This window comes from Trichogramma pretiosum, unplaced genomic scaffold, assembly GCF_000599845.2.
Source record: "Trichogramma pretiosum strain Unisexual culture from Peru unplaced genomic scaffold, Tpre_2.0 scaffold6, whole genome shotgun sequence".
Classification (NCBI taxonomy): domain Eukaryota; kingdom Metazoa; phylum Arthropoda; class Insecta; order Hymenoptera; family Trichogrammatidae; genus Trichogramma; species Trichogramma pretiosum.
Window position 1 is genome coordinate 1,093,997 of NW_019641678.1, and position 16,111 is coordinate 1,110,107.

At 38.1% G+C, this 16,111-nt stretch overlaps 3 protein-coding genes across 6 annotated transcripts; 2 read left to right on the forward strand and 1 right to left on the reverse strand.

Annotated features, from left to right (window-relative positions):
* The first annotated feature begins 296 nt into the window (after nt 1-296).
* On the forward strand, nt 297-9,550 carry LOC106658269 (serine/threonine-protein phosphatase 2A catalytic subunit alpha isoform). The gene is made up of 6 exons (XM_014380145.2): nt 297-1,479; nt 3,921-4,130; nt 4,216-4,479; nt 4,562-4,734; nt 4,999-5,106; nt 5,177-9,550. The coding sequence occupies exons 1-6, from the start codon at nt 1,378-1,380 to the stop codon at nt 5,247-5,249; spliced, it is 930 nt and encodes a 309-aa protein (XP_014235631.1). The 5' UTR covers nt 297-1,377; the 3' UTR covers nt 5,250-9,550.
* A 492-nt stretch (nt 9,551-10,042) lies between these two features.
* Nucleotides 10,043-13,687, reverse strand: LOC106658268 (graves disease carrier protein-like). Of its 4 annotated transcripts, none has more exons than XM_014380141.2 (8): nt 13,614-13,687; nt 12,408-12,539; nt 11,813-11,905; nt 11,491-11,624; nt 11,229-11,420; nt 10,978-11,134; nt 10,776-10,917; nt 10,043-10,707 (listed from the first exon to the last, which is right to left on the reverse strand). In XM_014380141.2, exons 2-8 carry the CDS (start codon nt 12,463-12,465, stop codon nt 10,533-10,535), a joined length of 951 nt encoding a protein of 316 aa, XP_014235627.1. In that variant the 5' UTR covers nt 12,466-12,539; nt 13,614-13,687; the 3' UTR covers nt 10,043-10,532. The 4 variants fall into 4 exon arrangements, with proteins under 4 accessions (XP_014235627.1, XP_014235626.1, XP_014235629.1 ...); XM_014380140.2 differs by having other exon boundaries at nt 12,408-12,766; XM_014380143.2 differs by lacking the exon at nt 13,614-13,687 and adding an exon at nt 12,859-13,572.
* Nucleotides 13,688-13,778: 91 nt separating this feature from the next.
* LOC106658230 lies at nt 13,779-16,055 on the forward strand (the record flags this gene model as incomplete). The annotated part of the gene is made up of 4 exons (XM_014380087.2): nt 13,779-14,753; nt 14,839-14,892; nt 14,966-15,323; nt 15,396-16,055. Coding segments are annotated over exons 1-4 (1,191 nt in total), but the record flags the coding sequence as incomplete, so codon positions are not given.
* Between the last annotated feature and the right edge of the window lie 56 nt (nt 16,056-16,111).

Sequence of the window (16,111 nt, forward strand, 5' to 3'; positions counted from 1 at the left end):
AGGAACTCCGTCGACTGAGATTTAATGACTAGTGTATGCGTTTATTAACGGAGCAGCGGCGCAGGACCAAAAGGGAGAGAGATGATGAACCCATGTGCCGTTTGGCAGTGCGCTGTATAGAGTGCAGTACAGTACTTGTGTGCACACAGCACTCCTCTGACATCGGCGTTGCAACTTGCAGCTCTCTATTATAAACTAGTGCTGCGCTAACTCGGCTGCGTGCTTCTTGCGGCCCGAAACACGGTATACATTTTATGTATGGTATAGAACAGTGCCGCCACCGCCGCGCGATCGCCACTCTCGTATAGAGTCAGTCAGTCTGTGTGCGTGAGTGTGCGTCTAGTACCTATAACATACTCCCTATATAACGTCGCGCAAAACTGACGAACATAATCATAATAACAAGCAAGAAATAGCAGGCAGCGCTTTATAAGTGAGGACGTTCATCGAGCGCCGCCGGCAGCAGCAGCAGCAGCCAGCCGAAGCAGGCAGTTGGCTATTGCTTCCCGTCGAGGCAGACAGAGGCAGAAGCAGAGCTTAGCTTTTACGCTTACGTACACACCACTCTGCAGCGCGAATGTGCTGGCGTGTCTTTACCCGACTCGTATTATAACATATACATACTTCATATATATCTGCCTATATATACATACATACACATACACATACACACACGCGCGCATAACAGCGAGATACATCCAGCAGCCGCAGTCGGCCCCCCGTGTATAAATAACAAGGAAACTGCAATAGTTTTTTTATTTAAAGAGAAGAGAACCACGAATTGTTGTACGTTGAGAAAGCCCTCGTGTGTGTGCGTGCGAGAGAGAGCCGTTGCGCCGAGTTTTTTTGTTGCTACTCAGTTTTCTTCTTTTTTTCTCTCTCTCTCTCTCTCGCTCTCGCGCTTGCCTCGCGCAGTTCTCGAGAGACTCGGTTGGTTTGGTGTGGCCCGTGTGTTGAATCGTGTTTATCATCATCAGCATTGAGTCAACGTCGTCGTGTCTAAATAATTTGTGAGTGTGCACCTCGACCGACGCAAGCAGCAGCAGCAGCAGCAGTAGCGAACGATCTCTTTTGCTCCGCTCGTTAGCTCATCCGCGCGTTATATTGTATCCATCTACTTACATATACTGCAAAGCGACTATCTCGCCTATATATAACCTCATTTTCGTGCGAATCGAGTCGCCGTCGTCGTTGTCGTCGTCGTCGCTGTTCTTGTGTGTTAAAGTGTGCGTGTGAAGTATATAAAGAAGGAAGAAGAGAAGAAAGAGGTGGCTTTTTCCCTAGAGAAGAGCAACAACGCCGACGACGTGTATATATTTTCATATATATACATAACACACACGTAGACAAGACGCAACAACAAGGCAACGTAATAACATGGAGGAAAAGGCGTCCTTGAAGGAGCTCGACCAGTGGATCGAACAGTTGAACGACTGCAAGCAACTGACCGAGAGCCAGGTCAAGACTCTTTGCGACAAGGTAAGCCTCAAAAGCAGCCGTCTATCTCCTTTAATTAGCATACATTACAGGCTGATACCTCAACTCCTCGCGCTCCGTTTTTCCTCTCATTCAATCTCTATCTCTGTTTCGCTCTTAGCGAGCCTAATATACATCAACTTTGCTTCGTCGTCGTCGTCACCGCCGTCATCGATTCGGTGAATCCGACGACTTTTTCGCTAGCCGGTCGTCTACGTCTCCTTCGCACCCGTGGCCTAGCCCATTAGCTCTGTCTCGCTCTATCGTGCACGCACACATATTTCGCACGCCTCGTATACACATTCATGCATGAACACATACATAGACATCCAGTGCGCGCAACTCTCTCGCCGAGCTGACTCTCCTCTCTCGCCGATACTCACACACACATACACATGTATACACAAAATCATATACAGAGCAGCAGCCACCGCGTACACACATACATACCAAATGTACGCGTCGTCGTCGTCGTCGTCGTCGTCGTCGTCGCCGCCGACGCCGCTGTCGCGCGCTGCCGCAGAATATCGCCCATACGTGTGTGCGTGTGTACAGCCGTTTTCGTTCTCTCGGTTCTCGACTCCGTAATAGTAGTCCATTCGTATATAAAAGCAAAATATAGCATACACTTGCTTTACGCACGAATCATGCACGCCAACGTTTTTCGCAGCTCTCTGGGGCTCTTTTGCTCTCTTGTCTATTGTACACATCATAGGTATATGTCGGCCGCGCATAGACATAAAGAGAGCGAGAGCAGCGCGCAAACGTTGCGGAGAATTGGAGTCGAGACGACGACCGACAAAAAAAAATTTGAGACCAAAATACGGGTGGATCTCGCCCCCTTTTTTTCGCTAGCCGCGCGCGCGTACACGAGCATGCGAAACCGTAATAGTCATCGGCCGAATTACCAGCGTCATTGATGCCACCGTCGCGCACATATTTTGTTGATTATATTGTTGTATATATGGCACCTAGTGTCTCGCGTATCAGCTCATACATGTACGCGCGCGTACACACGTATTGTATATGTACACACACGCGCGTGACGTCGTCCGTGTGTACGACGTCCTCCCTCCCCCTTTTCTCGATGTCCCCTTCCTATTTTGTTTCCTTCTCTATCCCGATATACTCAACCGTACGTGTGTGTCTCGAGCATCTCGCTTCGTCGTCGTCGTAGCCACGAGCTCACCTTCCGCGATGCTAATATACCTGCGTGCGATATATGAAAAAATTGACACTCAACGTGATTCGGGCAAAAAAGAATAGCCTCGAATATTATATGCTCGTACACTGCTCGCATCGCATCGCAAACACACTCACACATGCTTACACTCTCGTGCAATTTCGACTCGTATTGCGAATAACGTGCAACGTGCGCGCGAACAGCAGCACATATTATTCAAGTGTACTTATGATAGAGCCACGAAAGCGCGATACTTGTTAGAGGAAGAGAGAGAGAGAAAGATATGAGAATAGTAGAATCGTCGAGCTTGTGTGTACGTAATGTAGCGCCTCGCGATGCCACGATAATACGTAAATAATGTATATAACATGTCTACTCGATAAGATGTTGTTTATCGATAATGAAAGAGAGAAACCTCGGCACGAATTGTTGTTGATTAAACTGCCTTGCAACAGGTGAATGTGCCGCCTCGCAATAGCAGGCGCTCGCATATTTATTAATTAATTCAATTATTTTTATTATTTATATGCCCGAATTCCTCGCCATTGCTCCGTTCATACTTTTTGATAGTACGTATCGTTTCCTTGTGGACTTATTTAGAAGTCAAGTAGCGCTTGGGTGCGTGCATTATTACTCCACCCATGACTATATCGTCGCGTGTTTCTCTCTCTCTCTCTCTCTTTTTCTCTCTTCCTACGCGTAGACAGGCGCGTCACATGTTTTTCGTCATTCTAAAGTAGCCGAGTTCAGAAAGGCCAATAATCGCTACAATCGATTCAATTTGTCGATCAAACACGTTGACAAGCTCTCGTCTATTCGCACATGTACAAAAGTGATCATGCACTTCCACTTGAACACAAACATATACACGCATACGCGAAGATTCTGCAAGAGTTTCGGTTTATAGAAATAGAATATCTTCGTTCCAGTTCATTTGACGCTTGACTTTAATAAGTCTGCGCAAGTGAGTCAGGAAACTCGTGCAACTCTTCGTCGTCTATGAATGTGCATGTACATACTACATAGCTCTCTACACATGATAATGAAATACTTGTATATTCTTGCTATGTACTATGAAATTCTCTAGTTATAAAAATGACTCATTCAGGCATGCTGAGAATGTACATCTCTTTTGCCAAGATTAAATTTACTAAAATTAATCTTATCTATGACTTTATTTACTTGACTGTTTGCTTTTTAATTTGCATTGACTCATGTAAACTCACAGATTTATTAATGCACATGATTTTGTGTTTTATAGGCAAAAGAAATTTTAGCAAAGGAGTCCAATGTACAGGAAGTAAAATGTCCTGTCACAGTTTGTGGAGACGTTCATGGACAGTTCCATGATCTCATGGAACTCTTCCGGATAGGTGGTAAATCTCCAGATACAAATTATCTGTTTATGGGAGACTACGTTGATCGTGGTTACTATTCTGTTGAGACTGTCACTCTTCTAGTTGCACTAAAAGTGAGTAAAAACAAATTCTCATGAAAAGTTCATTAATGGTTTTACTTTAATATTAATCCATTTTCGTTTAATTTTTTTATTGTAGGTGAGGTACAGAGAAAGAATAACTATTTTGAGAGGTAATCACGAATCAAGACAAATCACACAAGTTTATGGATTTTATGACGAATGTCTTCGAAAATATGGCAACGCCAATGTGTGGAAGTTTTTTACAGATTTGTTTGATTATCTCCCCTTGACAGCTCTTGTCGATGGTCAAATTTTCTGTTTGCATGGTGGTCTTTCTCCGTCTATTGATACATTAGATCATATTCGTGCATTAGATCGTTTGCAAGAAGTACCACATGAGGTAAATTTATAAACATATATTTGTTTTACTTGGGTTTATTGAAAAAATTCACTTGAATAATATTTTGTTATATAATTTCTAGGGACCCATGTGTGACTTGTTATGGTCAGATCCAGATGACAGGGGCGGTTGGGGCATTTCTCCTAGAGGTGCTGGTTATACTTTTGGTCAAGATATATCAGAAACTTTCAACCACTCAAATGGTTTAACGCTAGTATCAAGAGCTCATCAGTTGGTTATGGAGGGATACAATTGGTAAGACTTTACTTTTTAATTTTTTAATACTGAACTTTGTGTTTATGTAAAAAATTCTTATTATGAGTTTTGTAAAACTATTAAACTCATATTTGCAAAGCTTTTGTAAAAATATTCTTCAAATCAGCACAAAGCTTGTTTTTTTTTATTAGTAGATATATATTATGTGTTTTCAATATTCTATTGTTAAATTTATTTCGGTAATCTATACATTTATTGTGTAAAATGAAAAGTTGTACTGATAATTGAATTTTTATTTTACAGGTGTCACGATCGTAACGTTGTAACTATATTCTCTGCGCCCAATTATTGTTATCGCTGTGGTAATCAAGCTGCAATTATGGAGCTTGATGATGCCCTTAAATATTCATTGTAAGAATACTTTTAATTATTATTATTTTTACTTTTTTGAAATGTTCTATAACGTTTTTTTTATTTACAGCCTTCAATTCGATCCAGCACCTCGACGTGGTGAACCACATGTCACCAGGCGAACACCAGATTACTTCCTGTAAGATTTTTTAATCGAAATGGGAGTAGTTAAGGTAGGGGATTGGAATGAAGGTGGCTTAATACAAATGCCACAAAAACATAACCTATATTAGAACATCGGTATAAGTGTAAGGACCCGAGCTACCCTTGCACGCCATATATAGTATCAAGTATTATATAATGGCTCGCGTTATGGTGTCTCCTAGTGAGACTAATTGCGCGCTCGCGTGTTTGCGCGTTTATATACACCATACACGTAGTTTCAACAACACTTGTATACATAAGAAACAAACAAAAAATTGAAGGAAAATCAATAATAATGTACACAGTACTGAGAGTAAAAAATTCACCTAAAAGCATTGAGTTTGACGATTTTCATTGTATGCTTGTATTTTTATTGATGAAAACTATCATGGACATTTTTGAATTGTAACATCGTTATTGTGAATGGCTAAAAGCGTTAGTGGTAATGTTCTTTAAACTCCTGAATGAATGTTAAGTTGTTGAGTGATTTGCGGAATGGTTTGCTGTGGAGAAGAAGTGAGAGAAAGAAAGAACGAGATAAGGCTAGGGATAAAGATATATACATACATACGCGTCTTTTCTCCTAACTGTACTGCAAGATGATCACTGTCGTTGACGGTTACTAATTATGTACCAATATGAAAATAGCTGTATTTAAATGAAAAATATTATCTCGTGTTTTGAATTGGGGTGAATGGAGCGACAAGTGATGAATGTTTTTTATGAAAGGGCATAGATAGCTTACGTAAAAATGCAGGGTTGATGCAACAGTGACTTTCATCCCACAGTACACCAATACTCCCTTGTTGGCGTACATCAGTAAAAATATATCATCGTGTACTCATTATAGTTTGTTTTTCACGGTTGTCAAACACAGTGTTCTTAGAGCATAAATGTAATACTGTGGATTAATCCACTGAAACCTAAGACAAATTTTTTTACATGAAAATCGGAGCCACAGTGGACCACACGTTTCTCTAATCAAACAGAACCTTTATACAATGAGATAAATGGCGATATATTGTCTGATCGATTTATTCGAAAATTACTGTTTTATACTTTCATGTCTCTTCCTCTTTTAAAAAGTGATAAATAAAGGAAGGGAAAATAACGTTTTCTACTTACTTAAGAAAAAAGCTTTTTTAATGTATCTATACGCACCTTTGGCATTTACTTTATCTGTCTCATGTTGTGTTACATTGATTTTTAATGCGCTGCGAATTATTCAATGAGTGGATCAAAACGATGCTTTAGAAGAAAATTTGTAACTTTTTATCTTTTTAAGACCTTGAATATATATATAGCTATAAATATTATGAAATAATGCCGAAAACGGTACATGAGGACTAGGACGCGTCGTGACACTTTTGCATCAATCCCTCGTTAATTGATTTTTAAGTATATCCTTATGTAAAACTTCTGATGCTTGGAATGGCAATTATAGTATATGAAAGTTGAAATTGTTCGCGGTAATTTCGTTAAACTTTTTACTACGTAAAAAGAACATTAGGTTAAAAGAATGAACGCTTTGATGAATAAGAAAAAAAAATACAAAATAAAAACTATTGTAATTCAAGCCAACTCGAACACTTTTTTTGTCTCATCAATTTCACTTGTTGAATTGTACATTTGATGTGATGACATTTATAACCTATTTTATTTTATGCGTGAGAAATATCTTACGAATCCAAAAAGGAAGAATAAAAGCAACAATTTTGCAGAATTAAAAAAAAATCTTATGTTGTAAATATCGATATTGGTTAAAAACCGAGCGTATTAATCAAGAACACGGCGCTCCATATGTGCACTCGTTATCTTTGAAAAAATAAATAAAATAAATAAGATAAATTCAAATCAAGTGCCCAGATTAAAAGTGAGCGTGAGAGGAAAATAAACAATTAGTTGTCTAGAAAAAACAAAACTGTAGTTTACTTCACCTATTAATAGGAATTTTTCAAGACTGTGAATCGGTGAATATTCAACTATGTAATATACACATCTCGTGTAAGATGAACTTTAATCTCGATATATCCTTTTTCCTGTATCGTCCTTTTTCAGAAGCATATACAAGAATTATACATGGAACTTCCTCGATTATTTCGAATTTTTTAACTTACCTTTATGAACAACCGCTTGTACATTTATACTGAAAATAGAGTTAAAAACAAGAGTATAAATAGGGCATGGATGTGGTGGCTATTCCTCTGGAAGTTATATTATGCAGAAAATGCATTTTGGTTCTATACAAAGATCCATAGATTCGATTGATTGAACGAGCTAAAAAGGATCGTTTTAATATGGAAAATCAGTATCATTTGTTGGTAGTGCAACAAGTGGCACAAATAATTAATTCGAAAGGCAAAATTTTAATACATATAGTGAAGAGTGTGTATAGCTAACTTGTGTATTTGTTGGACATAAATCACGTCATACTTTTTTTATTAAAAAATAAAAATGAATACATAAATAATGACACGTGTAGCGATAGAAAAAGTAATTGAGTATACGCATCAGATTTGCACGTGCATCAAATAATACAGATACATTCACGTTTGATTCGACGATGAAAGAAGCGCACGAGATTTATAAAGTAGAGAGTAAAAAAAAAGGAGTGAAAGTCGTCCCGAACGAGTCAAGTGTGCGATATGTGTATGCGTTGAGTATATTTGAGTGTACATTGCGAGAATGCCAGGAAGGATACATGGGGCAATGCAAAAAATAAAAAAAACTGTCGAATTCGCGTCAGAGAGAATTTGAGAGAAAGCACTGAAATATTTCATCTTAAAAATTCGGCGAAATTTTTTCCTCGTTTGCACATCCAATATTATTATCCCATAAAAATATATGAATAACTTGTATGCCGTAATGCTATAACTATATCATAAAAAACTATCGAGCGTTGGTCGACGTGACTGATGAATGTGGAATCTATATATTTACAGAGATATATAAAATATATTAAAATAGGATCAACAAGGACATAAAGTTGCACGACTCGAAGATTAAAAGTGATAAGCTTTAGAGAAAAAAAAGTATACCTACTCGTGTGTTGTCTGTACCTTTTTTTATAAAAAGCAAAATTTTCACGTTAAGATAAATATTAGTATATCTGTCTGGGCGCATTATACGTGAGCTCCAAACAGGGAGGAAAACTTTGTGTGATTTGTTAAAACATACTCCTGAGAATTAGACACCGTACGCACGTGCACTCATTATTTTACACAAAAAGAAAAAATACGTAGAGGATACATCTTTTTATTGCGGAATCAAGATTTTTATGCGTCCATCCTTTCGACAATAAGAGATGAAACATTTGAAAAATTCAATATTGTATAACACGGAACACGTCTACTTCGCGAGCGACCAATATTACATTATGATAATGAACAAAAAAGTAGCGGGGGAAAAAAAGGCGAAGAAGAAATCGGCAAGTGACACAAGCGTAGAAATATTTCCTAACTGAAAAAAAAGAGAACCGGCGGAAGTCAAATATTGTTATAAGCTAAGCTCTGTATGCGACGTATGGAGAAAGAGGCCTGTTTCTCTCACTCTTTACTACAGTGCACACGTGTGAATGAAAGGCTTGTAATATTATAATATAGGTATATAACGTGTATATGTATACACACAGACACACGCATTACTAACAGAAATATGAATGAACGACGACGCGCTCTCGAGACTCGCTTAGGTATTATATATTATATATATTATACGCGCACGTTAAAACGTATATACCGAGTTATTACGAAATTTAAATGAAAACCTTTTCACGTGCTCGCACGCGCGCCTATCTTATACATATACTGTACGCGCGCGCAAATATGTGACGATGGAATATGCATAATGTACGCGACGGACGAGCGTAATATGTATAAAAGCCCAAGCACGCGTTGTAATACGAAGAATGTCGAGATTTTTTTGTCGCGAAAAAAAGGAAAAACTAGAGAGAGTTGGCCGTTCCTAGAATATAATATGAACTGCGCGCGGCTCTGCGAATGGTCAAGCGAGCGTGTCTAAATGCAGCTTTTCTCTCTCTCACTCTCTTTAACAGTTGTTTCTCTATTTTATGCCTATAGCATTGTGTGCGACAACAGCCCATGCAGCATATGTCGCGCGCTGCACACACGTGTGCGCGCACATTATAGGCAGGCAGACAGTCAGCGAGGCTGAATTTTGTTATTACCATTGCAAACCGCACGCCGAATGGGCCTTTGTTTAATTTGAGCTTTGTCCTTTTTATATTCTATAATTTTATCACTGATGCGAGTTGATAAAAAAAAAAGAAAAAAAAAGAAAAGAAAAAGAGAATCGTTGAACAAGTTCTACGCTGGCTCGTATTTATTATTAAAAAAAAAATGTCGTCGTCGGTATCAATTATTATTATTAAGAGTATTATACCCCCCATAAACGATGGTGAATGCAATTTGCGCCGTTTGAGAGTGAACGATTGAATGATAATGATGATGAGCATATGTTTATGATCGCGCGCTATTTGTGAGTGTGTCTACCGTGCGATTGTCCGCATAAGAGAGACAGAGAGGTCGTTTTAATTATACCAAAATTATATATTGTAATAAGCGCGAGTGTTGATCCATCACTGCGCTGTGCATTTGGATTCTCTTTTTTGATTAAAAAAAAATCGAATGTGCCGTCTGATATGAGTTTTATCAGAAGGTAAAAAGAAATTACAATAAAAGATTCATGTAAAAAAGTAAACGTGACCTTGGACTTTTCGTTGATTATATCAACTCCTGTCATCGTCATTGTTAAAATATGTACACTTACAATGTGGTTGCTTTGAATGACAAAACTTTTATCTTTATTAGAAATTCTTTCGTTCATCGATTTGCACATATATATACGTATGTTTTTTTTTCTCTCTCTTAATTTATAGTTTTTTCAACAGTAATATTCTTTGTGTAAACTATAATTATAAAAATATTATTTAAAATATTTAAAAAACAAAACGTGCTCGTTCTTACAAAACGTTTGTACATGCGGTTAACTTGCTTTTTTCATTATTTACAAAAATACTTAAATGTCATGTAAAATTTACAAGTTTTCTTTCTTAGCTTAGACAACTATTAATTGACTAAATCTAATGCGAAATAGCGACATTAGAAGTGTCTTTCTTAAGTCAGTTTTTTTTAAAACTAAATAGTACGCTAATTAACAAAATATTAGCATTTGAGTTGATTGACTTTCATTGTGTTTTGGTGATTTGATTTTTTATAAAAAATTAATTTGTCTATTAATAAGAAAAGTTGTACGGAATACTTTCATATTTTCATTCCTGTATCAAGCGCTAACATTTGTTTCATTACTTCATAAGTCGAAAAGCTTACAGCAACCATTGGAACAGCTCTCAAGTAATTTATGCTCATTCCACGGTATAATCCTTTCATAATTCCATTTTCATTGTATATTAGCTTAAGAGTTGACAACATACCAGCACTAAAATATTTAGCAGTTTAGTCAAATTGTGAATGTCAGTAAAAATGAAATCAGTTAATGACACATACCTGAATTTATGTGTATCTGAGTGCATCAATGCAAGTTGCATACGTCTTCTGGTAACATCAAATGGATATGAAAAACTTTGTGCAATGGCTCCAGCAATACCACCACATAATAATTTACCGGGAATGGTCAATACAAGTCCCCCTATGTGAATAAAATTTTTTCATGATATGTGTTTGATAGATAATATTTTTTATATATTACCTGTATTTTTTTCACATTCTTTGCATAAAATGGTAGGGAAAAATTTCATACAGAAGTATTTCAATTGCTCAAATGTGTAGAAAGAGAATCCAGCATAAGGTATCATACCGCACACAGTTGGTATGAATCCTCTATACAGGGCTCTAAGGCCACCTTCCTAAGATAATGATCATAGAAAAATAAGTATAATATAATTACATCAGATTGTTCTCATAGATAAAGTAACAATGCTTCAATGTAATGAGACTTACTTCTTTGAAAATGCAGATGGCTGTATGAGTGATTCCTGAGTAAACATGTTGGCCAGTTACTTGAAAAGCTAATCTTGCTCTTATCATGTCTAAAGGATAAGTGAGAGCAACAGATGTTACGCCTGCACAAGCGCCTGCAGCAAACTTATCCAAGTGGGAAGTACTCTGAAGAATTGGTATTCTTGCGAAAAACTGAGGAATAAAATTTCAATAATGTAGAAAGTTATTCGATATGTGAAAGTGAGCAGAATGAATTAATCACCGTTTTATAAAATTCAAATGATGTAAATTGTGTTGCAGCATAAGGAAATATCCTGATCATTTGAGCAAAATTACCCTTGTACAGTGCAAAGAATTTCTCATGTCGAATGATCTCTTTGAGTCCAGAAAACACACCTATGAATGAGACCACACACATGTTTAAGCATCAGGCACACATATATTGTGCAAAGTTTCAAAGAGAAAGCAACAACAGTAGCTGCAGTTAGAAGCAGGTTTTTAAATGCGCGCTCGCGCACCCGTAAAAATACATCTTAATAATAATAATAACAATAATAAAAAAAGACGATGTAAACACCTCTCACCTAAGTGCTTGTAATGATTGTTATGAGCCTGCAGGAGAATCTTTATTCTGTCCAGTGGTGCGACGGCGGTCTTGGAGCACATACCAGCGATACCTGCGGCAAAATTATATGATTGTGTATGTGTGTATGTGTGTGCGTGCTCGAATATACGTCAAGAAGAGAGAAAGTTGTGCAAGCTGTGCGACGTACACACGATCTTACACACAGCTGCATCGTTATTAGCACAGATACCAGGCGATTAAGTGCACACCGTTACAACATCTTTCTCTCTTTAATCGCGGAACGCGCTCACGCGCTCGTAGACAAAAATGCAAGGTCGTCCGCGCGTGTAATCCACGTGCGACTTCTCGCACTCCGTAGGTGTATTATATGCCAGAGATGTAAGGCGAGAAAGGCGTCGGGAAAACGATAATAAGCCAGACACACACTTTATTATTTACCCTCTCGATCTCGTCATCTCGGTATCTAATACATTATTACAGGCAAAGGCACTTAAGACGCAATAACGAAGGTTTATGGCGCAATAATCACGATTTATGATGATGACCTGGTCGACAGCACCATGTAAATAAATAATAATTGCTGTGTTACGTACCACCGGCGAACAGATTCTTGACCACGAATTCCAAATTATCGTCGCGTCGTTTTTCCATGATTGCAGCTTTGCCGTGATCGTCGTCGTCGTCGTTTCTCTAATAGAATCTTCTGAAGGCGCCTATAAGGAGAGCTGGAACGATATCGGCGTTTCACTTTTCGCGCGCCGCAACGATCGCTACGAGCTATTCGAACGCGCGGGGCTTTAAATGCACGCGCGCCGCTTTTTATTTTTGTCTATATATAGATGTATATGCACGCAGGTGTATACAGGTACATATATATCCTATACACACTGGACGCACGAGGCTCTTGAGAAAGCGCAAAAACACTGCAGCGGCATGAACAACATTAACTGAGCTGCAGCAGAGAGAGAGTATGGATCGAGTAAGTATAGAGGTAAGAAAGCACGTATTTATGAGCTTCGACCGTGGCGCGCGAGCAGACTATACCTTGCTACTACTACTACACCATGCGTTTGTGCGTAAATATTCGCCGTGCGCGCCAAAGAGAGAGAGATGTGCTCGACTCGGACGTAGAGAGTAGACTGGCCAAACTGTTACATTAACGTTTCTGAGAGAGCACCGCAGCAGCAACAGCTACATGTGGATTTCACGATTGTACATAACGCGAACTAACTGCGCGGAGCTGTCTCGCCGTAAAGTAGTGGCGGTTGACGCGCGTGTGCATGCTGGCTCCGGCCAGTGTGCTCCTCCGCGCCTGGAAAACTTCGTGAAAGAATTGAAGAAGAGAGTCAGCGACCTTGACAGACACTCCCTACTATATAAATATACATGGTAAGTATATCGCGCTGGAGAGGGATCGGGGAAACAGGTGTATAACGCGTACCGCCTTGGCCAGAGTATGTAGTACGCAATTCGCGAAGAGAAAGTAGTCAAAGCTCGGCGGATTCCTCGGGCGGCGGACTGCACAGCGACGCTCCTATCCCCGTCGAGAGCCGAAATTGGGTTATGCGATCCCGTTAAAAACAACGAGTATGTATGTATATTAATAACGCAAGAGAGCATTGCCGAATAAGCCACGTATATCTATAGAAGAGGGATTGCCTCCGTCTGACAGCGAGCTTATTAGTACATCCCGTCTCCTACGTAATAATGAAAGAAAGAGGCGACTTTCCGCGACGTGTACGCGTTTCGAGCGAGCTGCTGACGACCGAGTAATCGCCGATAAAATGAAATGTTTTTACCTAGTAGCACCTAACTCAGCAGCTGCACCGACGACGACACGAGGAGGAGACTGCGCAAACTGCTGCAATATTATTTCCGCTACTATTGTACTACTAGCAGCCGACGCGACGATTTGGATTTGCGGGCTTGCGAATGCACGCGAGATTGCGATTTGAGCTTAGACCCTCTACATAGCGGTGCAGTGCACGCGCGCATGCTGACTGCTGAGAGAGAGAGAGGGAAAGAGCACGCGCAGATTGCCTCCACTCAGCCCTTCTGTTGATAGATAAGTGCGATCTTTGACTGCACGTTTACAGCTTGAAAATATTTGTACATACGGAAGTTATTTATATTAGAAAATCAATGTCTACTGAACTCGATAATTGAGTAATATATGACCGAAATGAGGTTTATCTATGCCATCTCTTGCGATAACATGATTCACACGATGATCTTATCGAAATTGTAGCATGCAAATAAGCAAGTCATTAGGTGACATATTTACCGTTCGTCTCGTTGATCGAGCTCATTATTTTGAAAATATCGACTTGCGTTGCGTCATTTTTCGATTGAAACCGCTACAAGTGTTGCCAACCTACGGAACTGGACTACTGCGATTTTGCCATATGCTTTCTTCTTTCAGACAGTCGAGCGGCCGAGCCTTAGAAAAGGCGCAAGCAGCGACCTCTGTCGGCACTGAATGCTACTTTTCATTTACGACTCAAATCTAAACTCACAATCCCTGTACCAATTCATCACGTAGCTGCAGCTCAGTCTTACGGCTGCTACTGCACTCATACTGACAGTTCGTAAAGTGTGATTACACCTGTCGAGCCACGTGTGCACGCGACAATTGTGTAATTGTTTATATTTCAATTAATTGTGCTCAGACATAGTGTCAATGATCGTTGCTCTTTTCACTTTGGTGCATGCGCATTCGATTGAGTGAAAGTAATTAAAAAGTTCCATGTTTGAATAGTGGGTGCGGTAACCTCTAAATTTTGTAAAAGGATCACGAGTGAAAGAAACAAATAATTTACGATGTCCACGTTGAACCAACAAAAAAAGCTGCAAAAACAGAAGAAAAATGGCACACAAAAGCCAGGAAAAAAGGCCGCTGGTTTTAAAAATATACTTGCCAAGCCGACAGAACAGTTTTGGTAAGTAGCACGCAACATATAATGATAAATTTCATGGATGTTGTTTATTCTATGTGCAAATATATAACGTTTTTATTATGTGTAGGCCGGTATTGGAAGACCAACAAGAAATTAGTGAAATCGAAACTCTCTGCAAAAGGTTTGCATTAAATATTGTTTAATATTTTTATTGTATCATACAAATTACTTTAACAATTTCATAATATTTTCAGTTTATTACCTCAATTAAAACTTTCAAAAGTTTCTAAAAAAGCTTCATCTAAAAAACGTAAACTTCAAAAGAAAGAAATGAAGGAAGAAAGCTCTAATGAAATGGAAATTGATGACATATCAAATTCTACAGAAAAACCCTTACAATCTGTAGTTTTTGGTATCAACGAAGTTGCAAAATTATTAGAAAAACAAGAAAGTTGTTGTGTTGTTATAGACTCCACTATTGACAACTACTTTATGATACAACATTTAGTAATTATGTGTGAAAATCAAACAATACCAGTTATTATGGCACCAATTTTGAAAAAAGTGACAAATGATATATTAGGTTTTGCTTGTGCTGCAATGGCCTTCAAGGTAACTTCTATGAATTTCAAAAGTTATTGAGTCTTTTTGTTGTTATATTAATGAATAATTTTTTTTTTACAGAAAAACCAAAGTCAGAATGAACTCTTCAGTGAATTTATTCCAGTGGTACAAAAGATGTACAAAAAATTGAAAAATGAAAAAGTGTCAAGCAAAGAAGTATTTAAACTAAATGCTGCTAATATTGAAAATAAAAATGAATCTAATATAATCAAAAAATCTATTTTTGATTATAAATATGAAAGTGAAAGTGAAAGTGGTAGTGGAAGTGATAAATCAGCAGATCCTGATACATCTGAATTTTCTTATCTGTATATATACAATCCAAACTATGATCAAATTATTGATGATCTCCACGCTAAAGTTAATAGTCAAGACTTTTCTAGTTCTGATGACCTTGATCAATGGTCAGATGATTCAGATGCACCAAAGCCTAAATGTGTTAAAGAGTTTGGGGAGTATATCAAGTTTTCTGATACTAATGATAGTGAAGAAGAACCTTCAAAAACCCAAACAAGCAAAGGCAATGACAATAGATATTTTACTATTCAAAAAGACAATGATAAAAGTAAAGTTTCAAAAAATATAGGTCAGAAGAGAAAAATAGGCAATTCATCACAATCTGTCGATCAAACAACTAGTTCTGTTAGTTATGAACCTTTAAAAGTTAAAAGAGTAAAAAAAAATGAAAACAGACCAAATAGGACTAAAAAGTGTTTGAAAAAATGTAGTAAATTTAAAGTAAAATAAATGTATATATTAAATAATCATATAAATAA